Below are 23,421 nucleotides of genomic sequence, written 5' to 3' on the forward strand. Positions count from 1 at the left end.
AGACGTCCCTGCCATCTCTCAGAATGTACCACAGCGCTGAGGGATGGCAGGGACGGCTCCTGTACATCTCCCGGCCCGGCTGCAGGAGTCCCAGACTGATGCCAGCCCGGGCTTCTTTTAACATAGGATCCCCTACTAATATCCCCCCCTAATATCAAATTTCCCGCCGGGTCCCATAATTGGCTGCTTGGTCCTGGCCAGTCACAGGACCCAGCAGGAAATGTGAAATTACATAGGGATAAAGAAATTTGCCGGCGCTGTGGTATATTAAAAGGAGCCCAGGCTGGCATCACTCTGCAGCCGCCCGGGATACATCATATTCTAGCCCCCCTACCCTCACTTACAATGACGGGTACACTGATTTACATCCCCTCCGCTTGTCTCCCACCCAAGCCTGCACCGTACATGTCATGCCTGCATGACTGCTGTGTACTTCTGCTCTACAGCCATCACGCCCCCTCTCACACACATGAAAGGAGGGGGTGTGGTGTGACGTCACAAACACGGAAGCCTAAGGCTAACATTCTGAACATAAAAGTTCAGAATGATGGGGTGCCAGCCCGGACTTTGCAAGGGGTTCCAGCAGCAGGACCCCCAACAATAAGACATCCAAAGGATAGGGGATAAGTTGTCTAGGGGCAAAGTACCCCTTTAAGGCAAATTTTGCATTCCCATGTTGGCATTTTATTGTTTTTTAAAGCCAACCAGAACTGGGCCCTATCTTTTCAAATGCTTCAACCAGGGTTGTCTTTAATTTTGATTGGACCCTGGGCAAGCAATTTTTTGCCCCCCCACCCCCCCCCCCCCCCCGCATAGTTTCCCCACATTAGGCAGACAGCATAGTTTCCCCACATTAGGCAGACAGCAGTGCTCCCCCACATTAGGTAGACAGCATAGTTCCCTCACAATAGGTATGCAGCAGTGTTCCCCCAAATTAGGTAGACAACATAGTTCCCACACATTAGGTAGGCAGCAGTGTTCCCCCACATTAGGTAGACAGCATAGTTCCCCGTCAGTAGATAGACAGCATAGTTTCCCCACATTAGGTAGACAGCATAGTACCCCCACCAGGGGCAGACATATTGTCTGTGCAGCCGGTTCAGCTGCACAGGGGCCCAGCGTGTGAGGGGGCCCTCACACGACACACACGGGAGCAGCATTGCTGCGCCGCTGCTGCTCACTTTTCTACAGTGGCCGAGGCACATTATAGCATAGCGGGCCGCCCCAGGTCTAACAAGGAACGTCGCACAAGTGACGTCCCTCCGCAGATCCTCGCAGGACGTCAGTGATGTCACTCATCTGGCCGCCGCCGGAGAGGAGAAGCTCTGCGCAGGCCAGCTATGTGTGTCTGCGTGTGTGTGTCTGTGTGTATGTCGTGTGTTGGGGAGGGGGGGGGGGGGGGGCTATGCTACCTAATGTGGGGAATCTATGCTACCTAATGTGGGGAAACTGCTACCTAATGTGGGGAAACTATGCTACCTAATGTCGGGAAACTATGCTACCTAATGTGGGGAAACTATGCTACCTAATGTGGGCAAACTATGCTACTTAATGTGGGCAAACTATGCTGCCTAATGTGGGGAAACTATGCTACCTAATGTGGGGAAACTATGCTGCCTAGTGTGGGGAAACTATGCTTCCTAATGTGCCTAAGTGAGCTGTGGCACATGGGGCGGCCTTAATAAATAATTAACAACTAATATTAGGGGGGGGTCCTCCTGAGCAAGTGACATATGGGGGTCCACCTGAGTAAGTGACATATGAGGGAGGGGGGTTCCTGAACAACTGACCTATGGGGGGACAGGCGCATTCTTTGCACAGAGCCCTCTGCTGTCTGTGTCTGCCTCTGACCCCCATATTAGGTAGAACGCACAGTTCTCTCACATTAGGTATGCAGCAGTGTTTCCCCACATTAGATAGACAGCATAGTTTCCCCACATAATGTTAGACAGCATGCTACCCCCCAAACCCCCCTGCCGCCCCACCTGACCGACCGACACACTACAGACATACACTTACAGACACACAGTACAAACAGATACACTTACAGACACACTCACCTGACTTCCGTGGTTTCTTCTTTCCTGCGGCTGCTGGGACTGATGTGTGACGTTGCTGTGTGGGTCTGCGGAGGAACATCACTTGTGCGAAGTCCCCTGTCAGTCACGGCTGCAGGATCACTGTTTTAAAGGCCGCGGCACCACTTTAGAACAACGAGCTGCAGTGCAGGGGCAGGGCCGGCCCTGCCCGGACCGGAGGGGGCGGCTAGCTGCTTTAGCGTGGGGCTAAAGGGATAGCTGCTTTGGGCCCCCAGAAATGACCGGGCCCAGGGCAGCTGCCCCTTTTGCCCCGCGTTAAAGATGGTTCTGGCTACAACAGCTGCATGGTCTGCCTCTGTGCTATGTAATCATATAAAATATGGCTTATGCCCATCACAATGCACACAGCCTGTTGACTTGAAATTTGAGGGTGGACTAGATCTAAAGTCTACATCTTAAGTTAAAGGGGTATTCCGCCACTAGACATCTTATCCCCTATCCAAAGGATAGGGGATAAGATGTCAGATCGCCGGGGTCCCGCTGCTGGGGACCCGCTGCTGGGGACCCCGGGGATCGCTGCTGCAGCACCCCGCTATCATTACTGCGCAGAGTGAGATCGCTCTGCACGTAATGACGGGCAATACAGGGGCCAGAGCATCGTGACATCACAGCCCGCCCCCGTCAATACAAGTCTATGGGAAGGGGGCGTGGCAGTCGTCACGCCCCCTGCCATAGACTTGCATTAAGGGGACGGGCCGTGATGTCATGAGGGGCGGAGCCATGACGTCACGCTGCTCCGGCCCCTGTATCGCCCGTCATTACCCACAGAGCGAACTCGCTCTGTGCAGTAATGATGGCGGGGTGCCGCAGCGGCGATCCCGGGGGCCCCCAGCAGCAGGACCGCTGCAATCTGACATCTTATCCCCTATCCTTTGGATAGGGGATAAGATGCCAGGGGCGGAATACCCCTTTAAGGGTTTTTATTGCTGTGATAACATCTTAAACAGCTTCCTGCTTCAGACCTAGAAATGGTGCATTCTCTCCTTGAGATTATCAAGATGGTTATCTTACTTGTACATCTCCATTAAGTATTATATAAAATAATAATTTTGCAATTCTTAAGTGTTTTTGGTATTCCTAATTTCTTTAAAACGTTATAAAGATGATTTAAGTAATGTGTTAATTTCATCAAATGTTTTACCTTAAGCAAGCTGTATACATCCACAGGATTACTAGAGAAGTGCGGAAATCGCGGTATTAGGGAACGACGAAAAGAAGGGCCAAAAGGTCCATATCCACATGTATTCTCATGTTCCTGGACACGGTAATCATAGGTTTCAAAATCAAGGGAAGGGAAGAGGTCAAAGACCTATTAAAAATATAAGGAACATTTTAGAATTGTGAATTATCAGCATGAACACATTTGTGTATGACTTTTTGTCTCTGCTTTAAGGGGTATTCTGGCTTTATACATTTTATCCCCTATCCAAAGGATAGGGGATAAGATGAATGATTGCAGGGGTCCCGCTACTGGGGACCCCCACGATCTCTGTGCAGCCCCCGGCATTCTGTGTCGGCAATGCCACCAAGACGGGGATGTGACGTCACGGCCATGCCCTCTAATGATGTCATGCCACGCCTCCTCCATTCATGTCTATGGGAGGGGGCGTGACAGTATGAAGCTGGAATACTCCTTTAATACACAGTACGGTCTACTACTTAAATATTCGACAAACTATGCACAGATCAATTGTACAAGCGAATATACGATACTTTGTAATTTATCATATTAGACTAAAATGCTTCTTTCCTCTGTTATCTATCAAGCTTCTTTTGTCCTAGTTCTTTTGTACTCCATATGTGCTGCTTTTTGGGTTTAGGTATAATTGCCTCCTTTTCTTGCCCATCTCTGCACTATGGATTATGCACAAGCACTTATTTCCCAGCCATGTTATTAAAGCTGGTCTTTCCCCTATACTGGGTGGGGGGGATTTATCATTGCATTTCTGACATTTTTTTGTGTTTAATTTGGCACAAAAATTATGCGCAGTTTGCTTTGCGCAAACATTTTGCACAATTTCAAAATAGACCCTTTTTGCTAAAATTGACTGTGAAATGCAGTAAATCATTATTGATATTTCAGTGAAAGATAATTACCATGAATGCCTTTTTGGAAAAGTAGCAAAAAAAATCTGCAAAAGGTCCATGCAAATTCATACTCCGTCTGCTTTGTCACCACATGAAATCCTACAGCAAGTGCTCAAGTGATTTTTCATTTGCGCAAAATTTATCAAAGTCTGTGCCTTTTTGATAAATTTGGCTCACATAAGCTAAAAACGCCGCACAGTGCTGTAAAATGGCTGCACAAAGCCACATAATGATAAATCTCCACCTGTGTGTTCTTTGGGTGTGCCATGTGTACTACTTTATGCTTTGAACATGTGCTGTCTTTTCCTTTATAAATTGTAATAACTACGTCATATATCTCTGAATCTTACATCATTTCCTCTTCTGATATCCTTTGCCATTGCTGCAGTTATCATGCTTTATCATGTCCAGATATATGGATATCATTCTAACTGTATATAGATATAATTGTTGCTCAGTTGACCACCATTCACTGATGAAGCATACTCATGAAACTCGTTGGGTTTGGTGGGACACTGAGGGACTGTCATAACGCTGAACATTGTCATATTGTATTGGTCAAGCTACTTAGCAAACTTTTGAGCCCAACTGTATATATACATGGATAGGTCTGGTAAACACACTTGACAACCTGTAAATGACATTATCACTCACTTTATCCGCAGTCAGTTCTTTCTCTGGTTTCATCAGGACCACACTCTGATCCACCACCCGCAGACCACAGAGAGACCCAGGAGAAGCCTGGACCTCGAGAGACACGTCTGATCCGGGAAGAACTTCACTGGGGGAAAACCCAGCTGACACCTAGAAAAAAGTTACAACATAAGACTTAGTTGAAATAGAACACTAGTTATGGTCCAGTTATCTGACTAAGCAAATTTAGTAAGTGATTTCCCCAGCATTGTCCTGCTTGCTGAATAGGAAAAACTTCTGTGAGGCCCTAGTACAATAGAGAGAGGTATCCTGGACTAAACATGTTACTTATCGCCCATGAGGGCCCATCGCCCCTTGTGATGTCATACCACACCCCCTCAATGCAAGTCTATGGGAGGTGGCATGGCTACTGCCACGCCCCCTCCCATAGACTTGCATTGAGGGGGCGTGATGTGACATCACAAGGGGCGTGGCCGTGACATTACGGCCCCCGCTGCCCGCTCCAAGCATTCAGAACAAAATGTTCCGAACACTGGGGCAGTGGAGTACCCCTTTAAGCTGGGTTCACGCACCATAAAATTAAAAGCAAAATATGTCCATAAAATCAGTATAAAAAAAACGCCATTTTTTAAATCTAATAATGTACACTTTGAATGTCTATAGAAAAGTGTCTGTCAGTGCACAGTGCAAAAAATACAAGTCCATTATTCTGACATTAAAAAATATATCTTGTAACCATGGAGACACACAGCTGTGCATAAGCACTATGGGGGAGATTTATCAAAACCTGTGGAGAGGAAAAGTTGTCCAGTTGCCCATAGCAACCAATCAGATCGCTTCTTTCATTTTTCACAGGAAAATGAAAGAAGCAAGGTGATTGGTTGCTATAGGCAACTGGGCAAGTTTTCCTCTGCACAGGTTTTGATAAATTTCCCCCTATGTACACAAAACTGAAGTAGATTTTAAGACTATTGAATACATTGCATACATTTTTTACCATACTGAAGTTGCTTCATGTAAAAAAGAATTACAACAATTATAAATATGCATATATATATATATATATATATATATATATATATATATATATATATATAATATGTAGACATTTGCTTTATACGGGATCTTAATAGATCTATTGGCCTCAATTTTTGCTTGTTTTGTCAGGAAAATTGATTAGTTGCTATGGGCAACTGGGCAGCTTTTCCTCTGCACAGGTCTTGATAAATCTGCCCCAATGGGGCAGATTTATCAAGACCTGTGCAGAGGAAAAGCTGCCCAGTTGCCCATAGCAACCAAGCAGCACATTTTTTTTTTCATTTTTAACAAGGTCTCTGCGAAATGAAAGAAGCGATCTGATTGGTTGCTATGGGCAACTGGGCAACTTTTACTCTGGACAGGTTTTGATAAATCTCCCCTAGTGTTTAGTATAGAGACTGGGTATCCTGCATAGGCTTGAGTCGTCCCTATATCACCAAGTGTTAGTTTAAGGCATTACCTATGTCATATCTCCCCCAGGATCCCACCTTATGAGCAAGAAGAGGTGCATTGTTAGAGAGGCTCAGGGTCATCCATGTATATCCCATTGAATGGCTGCCATGTAATACTACTTTTCCTCTTCAGGAGCTCCTTTAAAGATTATTATTATAACACACAGACGACTATCAGATTTAGGGTGCATGCACACCACGTTTTCAGGCTACGACTGCCGGATCTGGCTGGGGGAAGGGAAAACTGTGCGCTCCCGTTCCCCAACTGGACCAGCGCTGAAATCCATTGACTTTAATGAACTGACCGGAGTCACGGTTTTACACTGGTCGGCTCATTTTTTAACCGTATCTGGTTTTCTGACCAGACCTAAAACTGTAGTCGGCTCATTAAAGTCAATGGATTTCAGCGCCGGTCCAGCTGGGGTACAGGAGGGCACGGTTTTCCCCTCCCCCAGCCGGATCCGGCAGCCGTAGCCTGAAAATGTGGTGTGCATGCACCCTTACTGTGTATACAGTCAGTCATATATTGTGGTCAATGACAGAACTGAATTTTGCTACAACATAAAACATTAAAATAACTCACTTTATTCTTGAAACATTTCTGTAGGGAGAATTTTGCAATATCTGCTATTATTTCTCCATTAGGCAGGAAGATGTAAACAAGGACCCGAAGAACATTAGATGTGCCTGCACTATAAGGGAGGTTCAAGGGGACTTTTCCATGGATATCTGGGATAGGAGAAAACATATAGATATGATTGGAGGCACAGGTTCCATAAAATAAATGGTAGCATTGTTATATAGTTTGTAAGGTTGAAAAAGAGTCCAGTAAGTTCAACCTATACCCCTATTTTTCCTCTACTGTATTGATCCAGAGCAAGGCAAAGAATCCCTATGTGGCTAATGCCATTCGTCCTATACCAAGGGGAAAAAAACGATTCCTATTTCCAAATACTGCAATCAGAATAAATCCCTGGATCCACAATTTATCCCCATTAATCTAGTATCTATAACTTGTAATTATATATTTTTCCAGAAAAACAACCAGGCCTCCCTTGTTCTTGTTTAGTGAGTCAGACATCACAACATCATGGGGCAGAGACTTCCACAGTCTCACTGCTCTTACAGTAAACAATCTCTGTCTGTAATGATGGTGAAACCTTTTTTCCTCTAGACATAGAGGATGACCACTTATCATGGTTACCGGCCTAGGTATAAAAAAAATCACTAGAAAGATCTCTGTACTGTCCCTTCATACTGTATATTTGTACATTATGATCAACTCGCTCCTAAAACGTCTTTTCTCCAAACTAAAAAAAAACAAAAAAAGGAGACCCAGTACCGTCCCCTGTGGTCCCCAATTGTAACTTTCAGCCAACTAGAGTAGGTTCCATTGATACCCACGCTTGGCTTCCTATCACTGAGCCAGTTACTAATTCCTTTACATATATTTTTCCTTTGTCCCAGCATGCTTCATTGCACGTATTACTATAGCGGTATTCTATTCTGAGATAATGCACAGAGAAATAGAGTCTCATATCAAAAGGGTTTAGGTGGGTATTGGGTAACAAAGACCCCTAAGCTATGTTCACACAGGAGAATGTTCAAAAAATGTACATGCGGTCATTCAACTGAAATGGAGCGCCAACAGAACATGGCAGTGCTAGGAATGCCCGGAAATGTGCTGTCTCATAGACAGCAATGCATTTCCGAGCGGACTCTGCAGAAAGAATAGACATGTCTATTCTCTCTGCGGACTCCTGAATTGGGATTTCTGCCACAGAAAATACATTTCTGCTGTGGAATTTCTGTGTGGAATTCTTCTGTGAACATAGCCTTAGAGATTTCATGTGGGGTTGCACATGGCTGTTGCTGGCCTGAGGTGTGTGTGACCTCAGCAATTGCATGGGGTGCATCTTTTGTCACCACTGAAGGCGTGAAAGCACTAATTAGACAACTATCAGGCTTATTAAGGCACAGTATGATTACATTATATCAGTGCAATTTGTACACTATAAGGAGGGCATATCAATGGATCACAGAGCACAAACCAACTTAAAGACAGTACTTCATGTGGTAAAGAAGTGTGCATGGAACCTTTGCCAAATACCAAACAATGTTTAGGTGCTTTGATCCCTTACCCATACTCACCTGCCCAATCAACCACCACATCTTTCCATTTCCCAGTCCCTGTTAGTTAGCTGCCTGCTTTTATTTCAACAGACAGCAGATGCCTGGTCGGCCAATCACTGGTTAAGGTAAGACAACGCTGTGGTCAGTGATTGCCTGAGAGTGAATTTTTACATGGAATTCAGGAAGTGTTGCCCAGCAGGAATTGGGCACCATTAAAATCATGCAGGTGAGGAATTTATTTAATAATTTTTGACTAAAATATTTGTATATTCCCCTTTAAATTGCACCTTTCAGCTCCAAAGTACGGAGCTGCATACACTGGCAAATTGGTCACAGGGAGATAAAACTAACCATACTTTTGTTTCATCTGGCCATTTGTAAAGAGATAACATTTACATTTTCCTTTTGCAGATAAAGTGCTATAGAGATGGCGCCAATCCTCTACAGCATGCCTCCTCCCTCCACCTGCTGTCTTGTCCCGCAATATTGATGTAGGGGGCTGTGTTTCCAGCACAGAACCATGTATGTCAATCATTGAAAGCAGGGAGGGAGGATGACACTTTAGCTGCAAAGGAAAATAATGATTTTATAGGTTTAACAACAGTCTTGAGAACAAACAAAGGCATGGTTAGATTAATCTTCCTCTGACCTACAGAGATGTGTACTGTATATCCTCATTTATATACCCAAATATCCAAATACAGGATAAAAATGAATGCATTAGTAAAGTCCAAGGCACCATTACGGAATCCTCCATAAAAGTACTTTAAAAACAACGTATGTGTTTTTATCTGCATGCTTTACCTTTATTTGTGTCTTCAATTTTAATTTCCACAGTCCCTGAGTCCTTAATGGAAACTTTGGAAACCAACTATGAAAAATAATCATATAACAATGGTGATAAATATAAAAAAATAAAGAGCATATTCGTAAGTAATAGAAAAGTTCATTGAAGGAGAACGGTCATCCTGTTCATCCACACTCAATCCAATAAAGTGAGTTATAGTGTGGATGAACAGAAGACCGATGAGGGGTCACTGACTACAATACATACCTTCGGTCAGGAGATTTGTCCCACCAAAGATCCACTTCTATCTTCTCTGAATTGCGTGTTGAAGGCAGGCCCCATTGTTTGTTACTCCACCTCCCAGTGACCTGAATTCTTTGGTCACATGAGCGCATGCCAGCGACATGCATATTCAAATTAATCTGGCAGGGCCCGCCTCCAGCTGGTAATTCAAAGAAAGAAGTGGATCTTCGGTGGGACATATCTCCAGACCGATGGTACGTATTTTAGTCAGTGACCCCTCATCGTTCTCCTGTTCACCCACACTTTAATTGGGTTTAGTATGGGTCAACAGGCTGACAGTTTCCTTTTAAAGTCTACAGTAATTCCACTATCTTAATGCCTGCCAAGTACAACTCTTCTTAATTTTGTTTTTCCTTTGCACATGTCTTCTTAAAGGGGTACTCCGGTGCTCCAGCGTTCTGAACATTTTGTTCAGAACGCTTAGAGCCGGATGCCGTGATTGTGACGTCATGTTACGCCCTCTCCATTCATGTCTATGGGAGGGGGCGTGTTGGCCCATACAATAGACATGATTAGAGGGGGTGTAGTGTGACGTCACAACCACTGACGCAGCAACCAGGCATTTGTTTAGAATGCTGGGTTCTGCGGGAGATCACAGGGACCCCTTTAAGGATTTCCCATGGATGGTGTGAAGAGATGGCAAACTGAATAACTACCCAATACTTAAATTACCTAGGAAATCCCAGAAGTAAACTTAAACCACCCAGAATTATTTAGCAGCTAACTTAGCATTTGTAACTTAGTGAAGGTAGCATATCTATTATTGGTAGTTTAGTAGGACCATATTTAAGTCTGCATTACAACACTGTGGCAACTAATAGCAGCCAGTCAGATTGCTTTTTTAATCTTTTAAAAGGGCCTCTAAAAAATAAAAGAAGCAATCTGATTGGTTGCTATGGGCACCTGGTAAACTGTTCTTCTGCACAGGTTTTGATAAATATCCACCTGCATCTTTAAAAAGGGATACTGTTAGGCTAGGTTTCCACAAAGTTTTTTTTTATTGGTGTTTTTGTTTTCTTTTTACAAAAAAACGCCACAGATTTTCCCTGCATTATATATATACATATATATATATATATATATATATATATATATATATATATATATATAAGATGCAGTAGGAATGGAAAAAAATGTATGTAATGAAATTTAAATTTTTTATAACAACATTTTAATTCATTTTTAAACAAGGAACAATTGATGTGGGCGGGCATGGACCTAAAAATGTAGCTGACAATAATAAAAATGTAGAAAGGGGCCATTTAAATGTAAAAATAATATATTTTTTATAATACATTTTTTAGACATTTTTATTAGTAATGTATTTTAATAATGTGTTTAATAAAGTGTGTGTGTGTGTGTGTGTGTGTAGATTTCACTTTTCGCATTCCATGATGGGAGTAGTAGTACCTATACTAACAGACAGATCGCCCCAGGTGTCACTCCTGACACCCGATGCGATCTTCTTAACTATTGCAGAGATGCGGAGCGGCTTTCTCCTGCGCTCGCATCTCTGCACTAATTCACATCACAGAATTCACATCACTCATTCATATTTTCCCACCAACCGGAGTATAGTGCAGAGATGCGATTGCAGGAGAAAGCCGCTCCGCATCTCTGCAATAGATAGGATGATCGCATTGGGAGTGACACCCGCTGTGAACTTTCCTTTACTGCAGGTACTACTGCTCTCAACATGGAGCACACTCTGCTCCATGCTGGGAGCTGCAGTACCTGCATTAATAGACAGATCGCAAAAGGTGTCAGAAGTGACACTTGCTGCAATCTGTTTAATAATGAAGGTACTACAGCTCCCAGCATGGAGCAGAGTGCGCGCCATGATGGGAGCTGTAGTACCTGCAGTTAAATGGGCACTGTCATGAAAAATTATTTTTGATATGTTGTAGCACTTAAGTACTACAACATATCTCTAACATTTTAAAAGCAATTTGAAATTCGGCCACTAGGGGTCGCCCTCCTAGTGGCCGAATGCAGTGCGGAGTGACGTCACTGCAAAATTGTGACTGATTCAGGTAGGGCATCAGTTGAAATTTTGCGCAGGTGCAGTAACATCCAGGGCTGTACATCCGCTCCCTGCACTCGCTGACAGCCCTGCTGCAAGGTACAGGGGGTGCGGGGGGGCTGCTGCAAGGTGTGGGGGGCACGGGGGGGCTGCTGCAAGGTGTGGGGGGGAGGGGGCTGCTGCAAGGTACGGGGGGCGTGGGTGTTTGGGTGTTACTCACCGAAGGAAGAGGCTCCCCCGCACCTGTCCCTCCCGCATCGGCTCCCGGCTCAATCCTTCCCCCATGAAGCTCCTGTCCTGGGTGCCTCCAGTTGTTTTACCACTACAACTCCCAGCATGCCCTGACAGCCAATAGATGTCAGGGCATGCTGGGAGTTGTAGTGGTGAAACAGCTGGAGGCACCCTGTTAGGAGAACTAAGGGCAGAAGTTGGCCCCCCCAGTAGGCATCAGTGACGTGGTGCCTGCTGGGGAAGTCTGCCTGGTAGTTAGCACAGCGGCAGCCAACGGCTGTCCGGGCATGCTGAATGTTGTAGTTTTGCAACATCTGGAGGTCCGCAGGTTGTAGACCACTGTCCTATACTTTACATTGCACGGATCCGTCAACATGCGATGGTTTCAACAAACGATTGTCCGTTTGGAACAGATTACCATCGTATGTTGAGGGACCACTGTAATATATTTATTATCAAATACAGATTCCTTTTCAAATGATTGGCATTTATAACATGCCTTCGGGACATGTTGTGAGATCTTCAGCTATTGGGAAAACAGTAGTAAAGTTTTCTGCAACATAGTGCAGGGGCCACAAATAGAAAAAAACAGGGAGACTTTCCGTCTCGTTCCATTAAAGGGATACTCCGCAGGAAAACATTTTTTTTTTAAATCAACTGATGACAAAAACTTAAACATATTTGTAAATTACTTCTATGTAAAAATCTTAATATTTCCAGTACTTATCAGTTGATACTTTATATGCTCCACAGGAAGTTCTTTTCTTTTTGAATTTCCTTTCTGTCTGACCACAGTGCTCTCTGCTGACACCTCTGTCCATTTTAGGAACTGTCCAGAGTAGGAGCAAATCCCCATAGCAAACCTTTTCTGCTCTGGACAGTTCCTAAAATGGACAGAGGTGTCAGCAGAGAGCACTGTGGTCAGATAGAAAGGAAGTTCAAAAAGAAAAGAACTTCCTCTGAAGCATACAGGAGCTGATAAGTACTGGAAGATTTTTTTTATAGAAGTAATTTATAAGTCTGTTTAACTTACAGAAACAGCTAAATACTTCTTTGGATAAAAAAAAATCTATATACATAATATGGTGAAGATGTTGCAATTCTGAAGATTGTTCAAAATAATTGTACATACCGTATTTTTCGCCCTATAGGACGCACCGGCGTATAAGACGCACCCTATTTTAAAGGTGCGAAATTTAAAAAAAAAGATTCTGCACCCAACAGTGATCTTCAACCTGTGGACCACCTGATGTTGCAAAACTACAACTCCCAACATGCCCGGACAGCCGTTGGCTGTCCGGGCATGCTGGGATTTGTAGTTTTGGAACATCTGGAGGTCCGCAGGTTGAAGACCCCTGGATAGGAGGTAATACTCACCTGTCCCCGCTGCTCTGGACCCGTCACCGCTGCCCTGGATGTCGCTCCATTGCTGTCGCCGCGTCCTCGGGGTATCCCGGACGCTCCGGATGTCTTCTTCCCCGGGATCCACGCTCTCCGTCGCCATCATCACGCCGCTATGCACGCCACTCCTATTGCATGATGGGACGGTGTGCGCGACGACGTGATGACGTCGAAGGAGAGCGCCGGCCATGCAGGGGATCCCGGCACGGAGCAGACACCGAGGAGGCAGGTAAGGTCCCTCCCGGTGTCCTGTAAGCTGTGTGGGACGCCGCAATTTCACCACAGTGGTCCCAAACAGCCCGACTGAACAGCCGGGTTAGTGTTATTTAGGCTTCAGACGCGGCGGTCAGCTTTGATCGCCGCATCTGAAGGGTTAATACAGGGCATCACCGAGATCGGTGATGTCCTGTATTAGCCACGGGTCCCGGCCGTTGATGGCTGCAGGTATTCGCCGTATAAGACGCACCAACTTTCCCCCCCCAGTTTTAGGGAAGAAAAAGTGCGTCTTATATGGCGAAAAATACGGTATATATTATTCTGCACTAGAGCCCTGTCCTGAGATTAGCTGACTGTGACTACTCTATCAAGCACATCTCTTATAACTTTGAAAGTGATCATACATATTGAAGAGGTTCCACAGCACAGATCAGTATAGGGTCGACATTTGCTACTAATCGACTCCATCATCTAACCACCTTGGGCAGAAAGAATTGGATCTTTTTTGCCCCTATTTCCCTTACCATGATCTTTGGGTTTCCCCAAATCCATGTTTTTGTAAAGTTGTTTTCGATGTAGAGGGGAGATTTCTGCACAGGTTCCCACCAGTGATTAAAATAAATCATTATGTCAATCTTATCTACAGGGGCCCATAACAGTTGTATTGTCTTCTTCTAGGTGCCCAATGTCATTGATTATTCTCACTATTCGGGAAAATTTCTGCCTATGCATGTAATTCCAGTCTTATACTTGTGGGCCATATAAACATTAGAAATGCTACATTGATGTCTTAAGGGTATATTCACACTACGTAATTCCTCCAGAATTCCGTGGACACGATCGGAATTACATGCGGTGAACGTTACCATCAGTGTAAATGGGTCTTCCAAGTGACCCATTCCCACTGAGGAATTTCAGTGGCGGACAATTCTGCTGCTGAAATCGTTCCACTCAAAGAAAGAACATACTTAGAGCAGAATTCCGTGAGCACTGCATAGCCATCAATACTGGTCCATAGCGGTCCTACCGCTGCCGAGAGCGGAGATTCTGCATGCGTTTCTCAGTGTGAACGCACCCTAATAAAGAATGAATTGAAAGCATAAATCAATCATGTCTCACCAGGTAATGCAGGGATAACTTTTTGGCCTCTTTCACCTCGGTGTGACTAATTATATATTCCACATGGACCTCATGATGTCCCTCACATGGGAGAACCTTATCTGGAGAATTGAGTTTTAAGAAGCTTTTGCTCCGAGAGTAGAAGGGGACCACAGTGTGAGAGGCTTCACCATAATCCGCCACATATCTCTGACTAACTTCTGTTTCCCTTTCTGTATGCGCCTATAAAAAAAATCAAAGGAAAAAATTAATGAAAAATGTCAAACTTCTCAAATGGAAAGATGTGAAATTTCATTTCATATCACACTTTTAATCATAATTTTTACATTTGGTGTATCAAACATGAAGTTGACGTCTGTAACATTTCACACATGGCAGATTGTGTACAATTTTGGGGAGATCAAAAACAATTAGCAATACTGTAATATGGTTACTTTGTTTGGCAAAAAAGTCCACCAATACTGTGATCTACATTAAAGGGGTTGTCCAGGAATCGAAAAACAGACCTAATTTATTTCAAAGACCATTCCCTGTCTGTCTCCAGGTTGGTTGTGGTATTACAACTTGGCTCATCTCACGTCAATGGAACTGAGCTTCAGAAACACACCCAACCTAGAGTCCATGTTTTTCGATTTCTGGATAACCCCTTTAAAGAAAAACGGTCAATGCACTGGGTTATAGTGTGGGTGAACAGGAGTCAAACGAGGAGTCACTTACTAAAATACATACCTTAGGTCTGGAGATATCCCCCCCCCCCCCCAAAATCAACTGCTATATTCTGGGAATTTTGCACTGGAGGTGGGGCCCCACTGGCCTAATTTACATATTCATTGTCTTTGGCTCACTGGTCACGTGAGTGCTCTGCTCTTTGCAGCGCTCACGTGATCAGCGACTCCACATCACTAGGACATTGAGTCACAGACAATTAATATGTAAATTGAGCTGGCGGACCCCACCTCTAGTGCGCAATTCCCGGAATATAGCAGTAAATCTTCAGGGGGACATATCTCTGGACCAGCAATAATGAATATTCAAATTGAGCCGGTGGGGCCCAACTCCAGCACATTATTCAGAGAAGATAGAAGCGGATCTTTGGTGGGACATATCTCCAGACCAAAGGTACATATTTTAGTCAGTGACCCCTCGTCGGACTCATGCTCCCCCACACTATAACCCAGTTTATTGGGTTTAGTGTGGGTGAAGAGGCTGACAGTGTGCTTATGATATATTGTTTAGCTTCATGAATTGTATTTGAGCAACCAAAAGGCACAATCCAGTTAAAACTGTTACAGTGTTATACCTAGTGTAACCCTGAGGGGGCAGTGAAAGACCAATATTTTCTTTCTGGTGTTCTATAAATCCCTGTGCCAGGCGTCTCATCCTCAAGCTCTGTACTAGGTATAACATAGTGCATCGGTTTTACCCAGAATGATCCTTATTTACATCTGAGGCGCCAATGGTATCTCCACAGAGTATGCAAAAATATGATTAGTAGAGGTTCTATACCTGTAACCCATACCCTGTTCAGAGCTTCAGAAATGAGATAATATAGAGAGGGATTACCTACTAGATATTTATATTATATATTACCTACATGCCATACATTTCTCAGCTAGAATTGCACCATTAAGTTTTATTGCAGCTCTTCGGAGGGCATGATCTTATAACGTGGCCTTCAAACCATGAAGAAAGTCTATTAATACAGATATGGACACACTAGATGGGTTAACATTAGTTTTATTTGGCAAATAATATGCAAAGTTGATCTCCTCTAGAAGGAAAGGATTTTCTTGATCAGTACAGAGCAGAATGCTGTCTGGCTGCTAGAGAGGCCATTGTCGTCAGTCTGAGGGGTAATGTGCCCTCTGTTAGTCAGCCAGCACCCTGCTCTGTACTGGTGAGAGGCATTAACCCCAAAACAGCCATCTACAGATAGGTTATTTTCCATTTGAAGGAGATTCTGGCTTGTCTTATATTCCCTTATGTTTCAAAGCTCTATAATGTGGTCAAACATTGGCTTATAGGGAAGGCACCTTCAGTTACGGGCACCACAGCAAGCTCTTTTCCTTTTGGAAGAGAAACATTTTGTATTTTTTTTCTCAGTGAAGCACTGCATGGCCTATAAGTCTCCTTACAACAATGTAGTAATTCTCCTCAAGTAGACACTTTACCCTCTTAGTTCCATTTGACAAGTAATGCATACTTCTAGTCAGTTAAACTAAGGAATCAGAATACAGGTGTGGTGGGGAACTCAACCTTGTGGAAATCCCACCATCCATACTTATCCTCTATTCACATCACATTTGAGCCCTATTCTTGGCATATACACTGGACAATGGGACCCAGAGTATATACGAAACATATCTATAGGGCTTCCATTCATCAAATAGAGACCAAACACGTCCGAATTTGACCTATAGTATACATTTATGTACTTTTTTGATGGTACATATGTGGTCAAGTGTACTCTTCTATGCAGAGGTATGCAAGAAACAAATGTGTACTTTATGATTTATGTTTTTTTGACATATGCCTTTTGTCAGAGGAATAGGTAAAAAAATCACCCAAAGTACACCTCCAATGGAATATTTAAATGTGATGTGAACAGAGGCTTAGTCTCTTTATGTTGGTGCCTCTTTGGATCACTCTGAGTCCACCAACTACCTTATAGAATGTAAAACAAAAATAGAGAAATATAGCTGAACATCCACCAGGGAGCAGATGGTAGGTGTTCACACTGGTGTGGTGCTCTGTTGCTGTGATGCTTTGTCTGTGGGGTGGTGTGGCCCAGAGGTGGGGGCTTGGTCGGGCAGCAGCAGGGCTGCCTGGCCACAAGGTCATTCCCTTTTGGACTTGGTGTCCCAGAGGCAGTGGTCGCCGATTGGCGCTACTCCAGTGTTAGGTTAGGGATCCACTCTGATTAGGTGGCCTTGATGTGGCGAGTGGGCTTGTACGTGATTTGTAGGCCCCATAAAGAGTCTACAGTATACTACTCCTTAACACCTACAGAAATATATATATATATATATATATATATATATATATATTATATTTGTTTATGATAATAAAGGGGTTTTCCATTGAAATTTTATTCATGAACGTTCCTCAGGAGAGATCATCAGTATCAAAACTTTTGGGTGCCGACATCTGACACCAAACCGCCACAGACCACCCCCCCCTTCGGTCAGGCACCAATATTCACAAAGAAACAGAGATGGAAGTAGGCAGCTTCATGCAGTGATTGGTTACTGTAGATCAACTTCCATTCCACCGATCTGAATTTTCCTTGAAAACCTTTACAGATAGGTATGCCATTTTGATTAAGCTCTGGCTCACAGATTTCATAATTTAGAATATTCTTCCACATAAATAAATTATTTGGCCTTTACCACTTGGTGCAAAACTCCTTGTTTTTATTAAAATTGTGGTTAGTGGTACAGAGTGGGGGATAGGCCCTTTTAGCAACTCTTCATTGCGTAATGTGATTTTAATAAAATGAAGATGTTGCACACCAAGTGGTAGGGGCCACATAATTTCTTTCTCCTGTTGAAGATTCAGTCTTTGAAGTCTATGCATGACACATGCTGAACACCACCATGTCATCAATTCAGGAGCTGTACTGGCTGGAATCCCATACTTGGTGGGTATAGCGGTGCCTGATTTCGTAAAGATTGCAATTTAAAGTTTGAGTGTTGCCATTTGTTCCAATGAGAACTGAATATGCTAATGAAAAAGAAAGGAAAAATCCATAACTGCACGTTGCAGATTAACATGCAAAATCTTACCCTCAAAAATACAGATTCTGTCCAGTTGGTTGTGTTCAGAGTAAAAGATGCTTTGCCATTCTCATCGGTCACTAAGGTTAGGCCCTCTGTGTCTTGTCCATACTTCAGATTAACTTTAATATTTGGTTTAGGCACACCTCCAGCATCTTCCACTGTAATCTGAAATAAGAAATGTTTATATAGTAAAACAGAGTTAGAACTTCAAAATATAATGTATGAGGACAAAAGTGACTCACCACTCCACTGTATGGGATGCCAGGCTTGTAGTTCTTGTCAGTATTAATAAAAGACAATTTATTGATGACATTTGATATCCTGGTTTTACTGGTTGATGATAGCTTCACCCCTACATGAAGAGCGAATAGTAGAAAAAAACATCTTATAATGTATAATGCCAAATTAATATGTATAGTTTAGTTGCTTTTGAAACAGGGCCCTCTAACATGTAACAGGCCCTAATATATCACGTCCCCTCCCATAGACTTGTATTGAGGGGGCGGGGCGGGATGTCATACGGGGGCGGAGTCATGATGTCAAGATACTCCATGCTACACATTTGGAGCCTCCAGCGCTGTGGAGAGCTCACGAAGGTGGGTACGCAATGACAGATTGCCGGGGTCCCCAGCGGCAGGACCCCCGCAACCAGAATTCTTATCCCCTATCCTTTGGATAGGGGATAAGATGTATTAAGGCCGGAGTAGCCCTTTAAGTTTAGAGATAAGTTATGAAATCACACATCTGTACCTTGTAGCTTAAACTTTAGTTAGAGAAGTAACTTCATTGGAGAATCTGTATGTTACATCCACAAAATGTCCTCTTAAGAGGCAGAGGGACGTTTGAGTCCCTTCTTGCATAAAGTACCACAAAGAAAATGAAATACCCCTAGAATCCTTTCTTTCCCATTCACTAAACCAATAGTTTACAAAAATACCAAAAACAATTGTTACAGAAAAAATAACTACACACTGTTAAATATTGTGCTGTGCTCCTGTCTTATACATTCAATAGCTAGTACAGTAATGAACAGTCAATTTGACAGAACATATCTGCAGTTTACATCTAATTTGTATACAGGGGCCACAATAACAGTACTATTCAAACACTTAACATGAAGCCCCTCTCAACATGTTTTGCCACGTGCCTCTTTGCACAGCCACAGTATGTGGAGAAACATGGTGAGAGGGGCTGTGTCTAAGATGTTTACTAAGTACTGTGAGTGTAGATCCTGTGTACAAGTCAGACGTATACTGTAGATACATTGAATATTTCTGCAAATACATGTAGCACACCTGCCTCAAGTATACCGACCACCACTGCAGTCTAGAAGCGACAGTCGGGCAGATATAAGTAATAATTTATTTATATAGCACCAGCTTATTCCACAGCACTATACTGAGCCTGTCAACACTCAAATCTGTCCCTGTCTGCATTGGGAGAAGGAAAGTGAAATCCCGGATCCACAAAAGAGCGGTGCTTGGTAGCGCTCGTTTCCAGCGAGAGGTGTGAAATTGTAATCCACGGACTCGGGTATAGCATCAAGAAAAGAGTCTTTATTCGCACATGTAGTAACAAAGGGATAACGCGTTTCGAGGGGTGGAGACCCCCTCTTCGTCAGATCCAATCATGAATGATTGGATCTGACGAAGAGGGGGTCTCCGCCCCTTGAAACGCGTTATCCCTTTGTTACTACATGTGCGAATAAAGACTCTTTTCTTCTTGCTATACCCGAGTCCGTGGATTACAATTTTACACCTCTCGCTGGAAACGAGCGCTACCAAGCACCGCTCTTTTGTGGATCCGGGATTCCACTTTCCTTCTCCTTATACCAGACGTCCAGGACCAGTTCCCGAGACGAACAGGTGCCCAGCAGCTCTTCCACCACTACCTCCCAGGGATCTGGGATACAAGCCTTTGACGGTGTTGTGTCTGTAACACAACACCTCCAGGTGAGCGCACCAATCTCTGTTCACCTGTGTATTTCTTACAATACAGAATGATGGCACATTAGTGCGCTCTCTTTTCTGTTTCCTTTTTTTGCATATACTCCAGTCCGCATTGGGTCTTACAATCAAAATTTCGAAGTTACCCATCAGTATTTTATTGGAGTGTGGCAGGAAACCAATGCAAACACTGGAAGAACATACAAACTCGTTGCAGAAAGTTCTTGGTGGGATTTAAACCTTGGACCCCAGTGCTAGAACCTAGGCAACAGTGCTAATAACCACAAGTGACCATACTGCCAAGAAAAGGAGGAGAGGAAAGGAGCAGGAATATCAAGAAAAGGAGGCGACTTTGCTAAAATAATTTATTTGCAAAAATATCAAATTTGATGTGGCTGACCTCTTCAACCTTTCCCCTGGAAGCATTCTAAGCCCTATTGTTCTTTTATTTTAATTTTATCTTTTTATAATTTTTTTTGCAAACTATGGTTAAATGGCTATACATTTTAAAATGTTTAGGTTAATTGATTCATTTGTTTTTGTTCTATTTATTTATTTATTTTTTCCAGGACAGTTAGGGACAGGTAGGAGAATCATTTTTCATATTTTTATTTATTTTAATTTTCTTTACTAAATAGCTAATATTGGCATATAATGCCTCCTTGTCGTTTCTTTTTGCATCTAAAGAGCCATAGACATTTTTTTCAGGACAAATTTAATTTTTTAAGGCACCTTTTAGTTGACCATAAAATGTATGGCAAAACTGAGGAGAGAAAAAAAAAACTTATTTGCAGAGTGAAATTGAAAACAGAAGCAAAACACAATTTCATATTTATGATGTGCAAGTTATGGTAAAACTGACAGCTTATCTCTATTTTGGGGATCAGTATAACTAAAAGCATACCTGATTTATATAGTTTTTGTTTCATTTTATCACTAAATTCTAAATTTTTATATATCAACTGGCTCCAGAAAATTAAACAGATTTGTAAATTAGTTCTATAAAAAAAATCTTAATCCTTACAATAATTATCAGCTGCTGAAGTTGAGTTGTTCTTTTCTGTCTGGCAACAGTGCTCTCTGCTGACATCTCTGCTTGTCTTGGGAACTGCACAGAGTAGAAGATGTTTGCTATGGGGATTTGCTTCTACTCTGGACAGTTCCAGGTGTCATCAGAGAGCACTTAGACAGAAAAGAACAACTCAACTTCAGTGGCTCATAAGTACTGACAGGATTAATATTTTTTTTAATAGAAGTCATTTACAAATCTGTTTAACTTTCTGGAGCCCGTTGATATATATAAAAACATTTTTTCCTGGATAACCCCTTTAAAGGGTTACTCTGGTTTTGTTAAACGTTGGGATCCAGTCTCATCTGGTGATTGGCTAAGTGGGCCTCACTGTTGTTTAGCTTCCGAAAGTATGGAGGGAGTGCTCAAGGGAAAAGAAGCGGACCACTGAGTTAAGCAGTGAGAGCAGGGCCCCGTTCTGCAGATTGTGGAGGACCCAATACTTTTATTTTTCTGTCTATGAATTCTTCATTATTGTGCCGTGATCTGTACATTTTATCAGTATCATTTTGGTTTCGGTGAGACTTTTTGATCACTTTTTTTTTTCTAGTATATGATTTGACCAAAAACTATTTTGGCATTTGTTTTTTTTTTTTGTTTATTTGTTTACACTGCTCACCCTGTGGGATTAATAATGCAATATTTTCATAGTTCAGACAATTCTGTATGCAGGATTACCAAATGTGTTGTTTTTTCTTTACCAGTTTTTCTTGAAAAATTAAAAAAAGGGAGTGATTAAAATTTTTACTAGGGGAGGTTTAAATTTTTTTAAGTGCCTCTATGGAACTTTTATAAGCAATTATTAGATGGCATTGCATGACTCAATAAGTGATCTGTCAGTACAGCCTGTCTGAAGCATAAAGGCCTCTGGCTGCCATAGTAGCCGATCGGCATCCTGAGAACAATGTGTAGAGGTGCCGACTGGGCACCCAACAGACGAAGCACCTGTCATTTAATCATTTCAATGCTGTAATTGTCATTGATTGTGGCATTCAAAGTGTGAAATGATTGACATCAGCGTGATTGCTTATGCCAGTCAATAGCAGTGAGCGTCTGCTGCTGATAGCAGCAGAAACTCACCATATATGATGTAGCTCAGATTCTGAGTACACTCTACATTCACTGAATGAACATGTACAGATTTTGTAAACTATTGTTTTCAATGAGACAAAGTAAAAACCCTAAAGTGAAAAGAGATTTTTTGTTTTGGGTCAGTTGTTTTGAGATATAGGGCCCTATTCAAAGGGGTACTCCCGTGGAAAACTTTTTTTTTAAATCAACTGGTGCCAGAAAGTTAAAAAGATTTGTAAATCACTTCTATTAAAAAAATCTTAATCCTTCCAGTACTTTTTAGGGGCTTTATACTAAAGAGAAATCCAAAAAAGAAATGCATTTCCTCTGATGTCATGACCACAGTGCTCTCTGCTGACCTCTGCTCTCCATTTTAGGAACTGTCCAGAGTAGGCGAAAATCCCCATAGCAAACATATGCTGCTCTGGACAGTTCCTAAAATGGATATCAGAGGTCAGCAGAGAGCACTGTCGTCATGACATCAGAGGAAATGCATTTCTTTTTGGGATTTCTCTTTAGTGTAAAGCCCCTAAAAGGTACTGGAAGGATTAAGATTTTTTAATAGAAGTGATTTACAAATTGGTTTAACTTCCTGGCACCAGTTGATTTAAAAAAAAAATAAAGTTTTCCACTGGAGTACCCCTTTAAGGTAAGTGCATTAGGAACAGAGTTATTTCCTCTATAACTGGAGTTGAAATAACAGCCCCAGTTACAGGCGAAACCAGTTCTGACAAGTGATAAAGTTCACTGTCAGGGCTGTGCTGGGTCTATATCAACTTAGCAACCTAGTCACATGACTAATCACAATACTTCTGTCTTCTTTTGTGGGTGTGTGGCTTCTGCCATCTAGGCATTCAACCCACAGCAGCAAAATCCCAATTGAAGCCACTGTTCTAGAGAATTGTAAAAACATAGCACACTAGAATAAAAGCCCCTTATGACCGCCATTAAAAGGCATATCAGTGGTCATTAAAATGTTAAGGTGCAACTAACGTTCTAGAAAGAATCCGAT

General features: G+C 42.7%; 1 protein-coding gene and 1 long non-coding RNA gene across 4 annotated transcripts in view; one reads left to right on the forward strand and one right to left on the reverse strand.

The window, feature by feature from the left end:
* The window catches only part of LOC130281676 (alpha-2-macroglobulin-like), a 102,562-nt gene that overhangs the window by 59,050 nt on the left and 20,091 nt on the right, over nt 1-23,421 (reverse strand). For both annotated transcript variants that reach the window (XM_056529144.1, XM_056529145.1), the window contains exons 10-16: nt 18,566-18,675; nt 18,330-18,488; nt 14,545-14,766; nt 9,269-9,335; nt 6,915-7,060; nt 4,842-4,991; nt 3,241-3,408 (exon numbers count right to left, since the gene is read on the reverse strand). In XM_056529144.1, coding sequence (XP_056385119.1) covers nt 3,241-3,408; nt 4,842-4,991; nt 6,915-7,060; nt 9,269-9,335; nt 14,545-14,766; nt 18,330-18,488; nt 18,566-18,675 — 1,022 coding nt within the window. The remainder of the gene's footprint in view (nt 1-3,240; nt 3,409-4,841; nt 4,992-6,914; nt 7,061-9,268; nt 9,336-14,544; nt 14,767-18,329; nt 18,489-18,565; nt 18,676-23,421) is intronic.
* LOC130281686 (uncharacterized) lies at nt 4,856-17,844 on the forward strand. 2 transcript variants are annotated; one of them, XR_008846080.1, is made up of 3 exons: nt 4,856-5,069; nt 8,555-8,690; nt 17,654-17,844. It is a non-coding gene; the product is annotated as an uncharacterized LOC130281686 (long non-coding RNA). The 2 variants fall into 2 exon arrangements; XR_008846081.1 differs by lacking the exon at nt 4,856-5,069 and adding an exon at nt 5,733-5,759.

Source organism: Hyla sarda, chromosome 7 (genome assembly GCF_029499605.1).
Source record: "Hyla sarda isolate aHylSar1 chromosome 7, aHylSar1.hap1, whole genome shotgun sequence".
NCBI classification, from domain to species: domain Eukaryota; kingdom Metazoa; phylum Chordata; class Amphibia; order Anura; family Hylidae; genus Hyla; species Hyla sarda.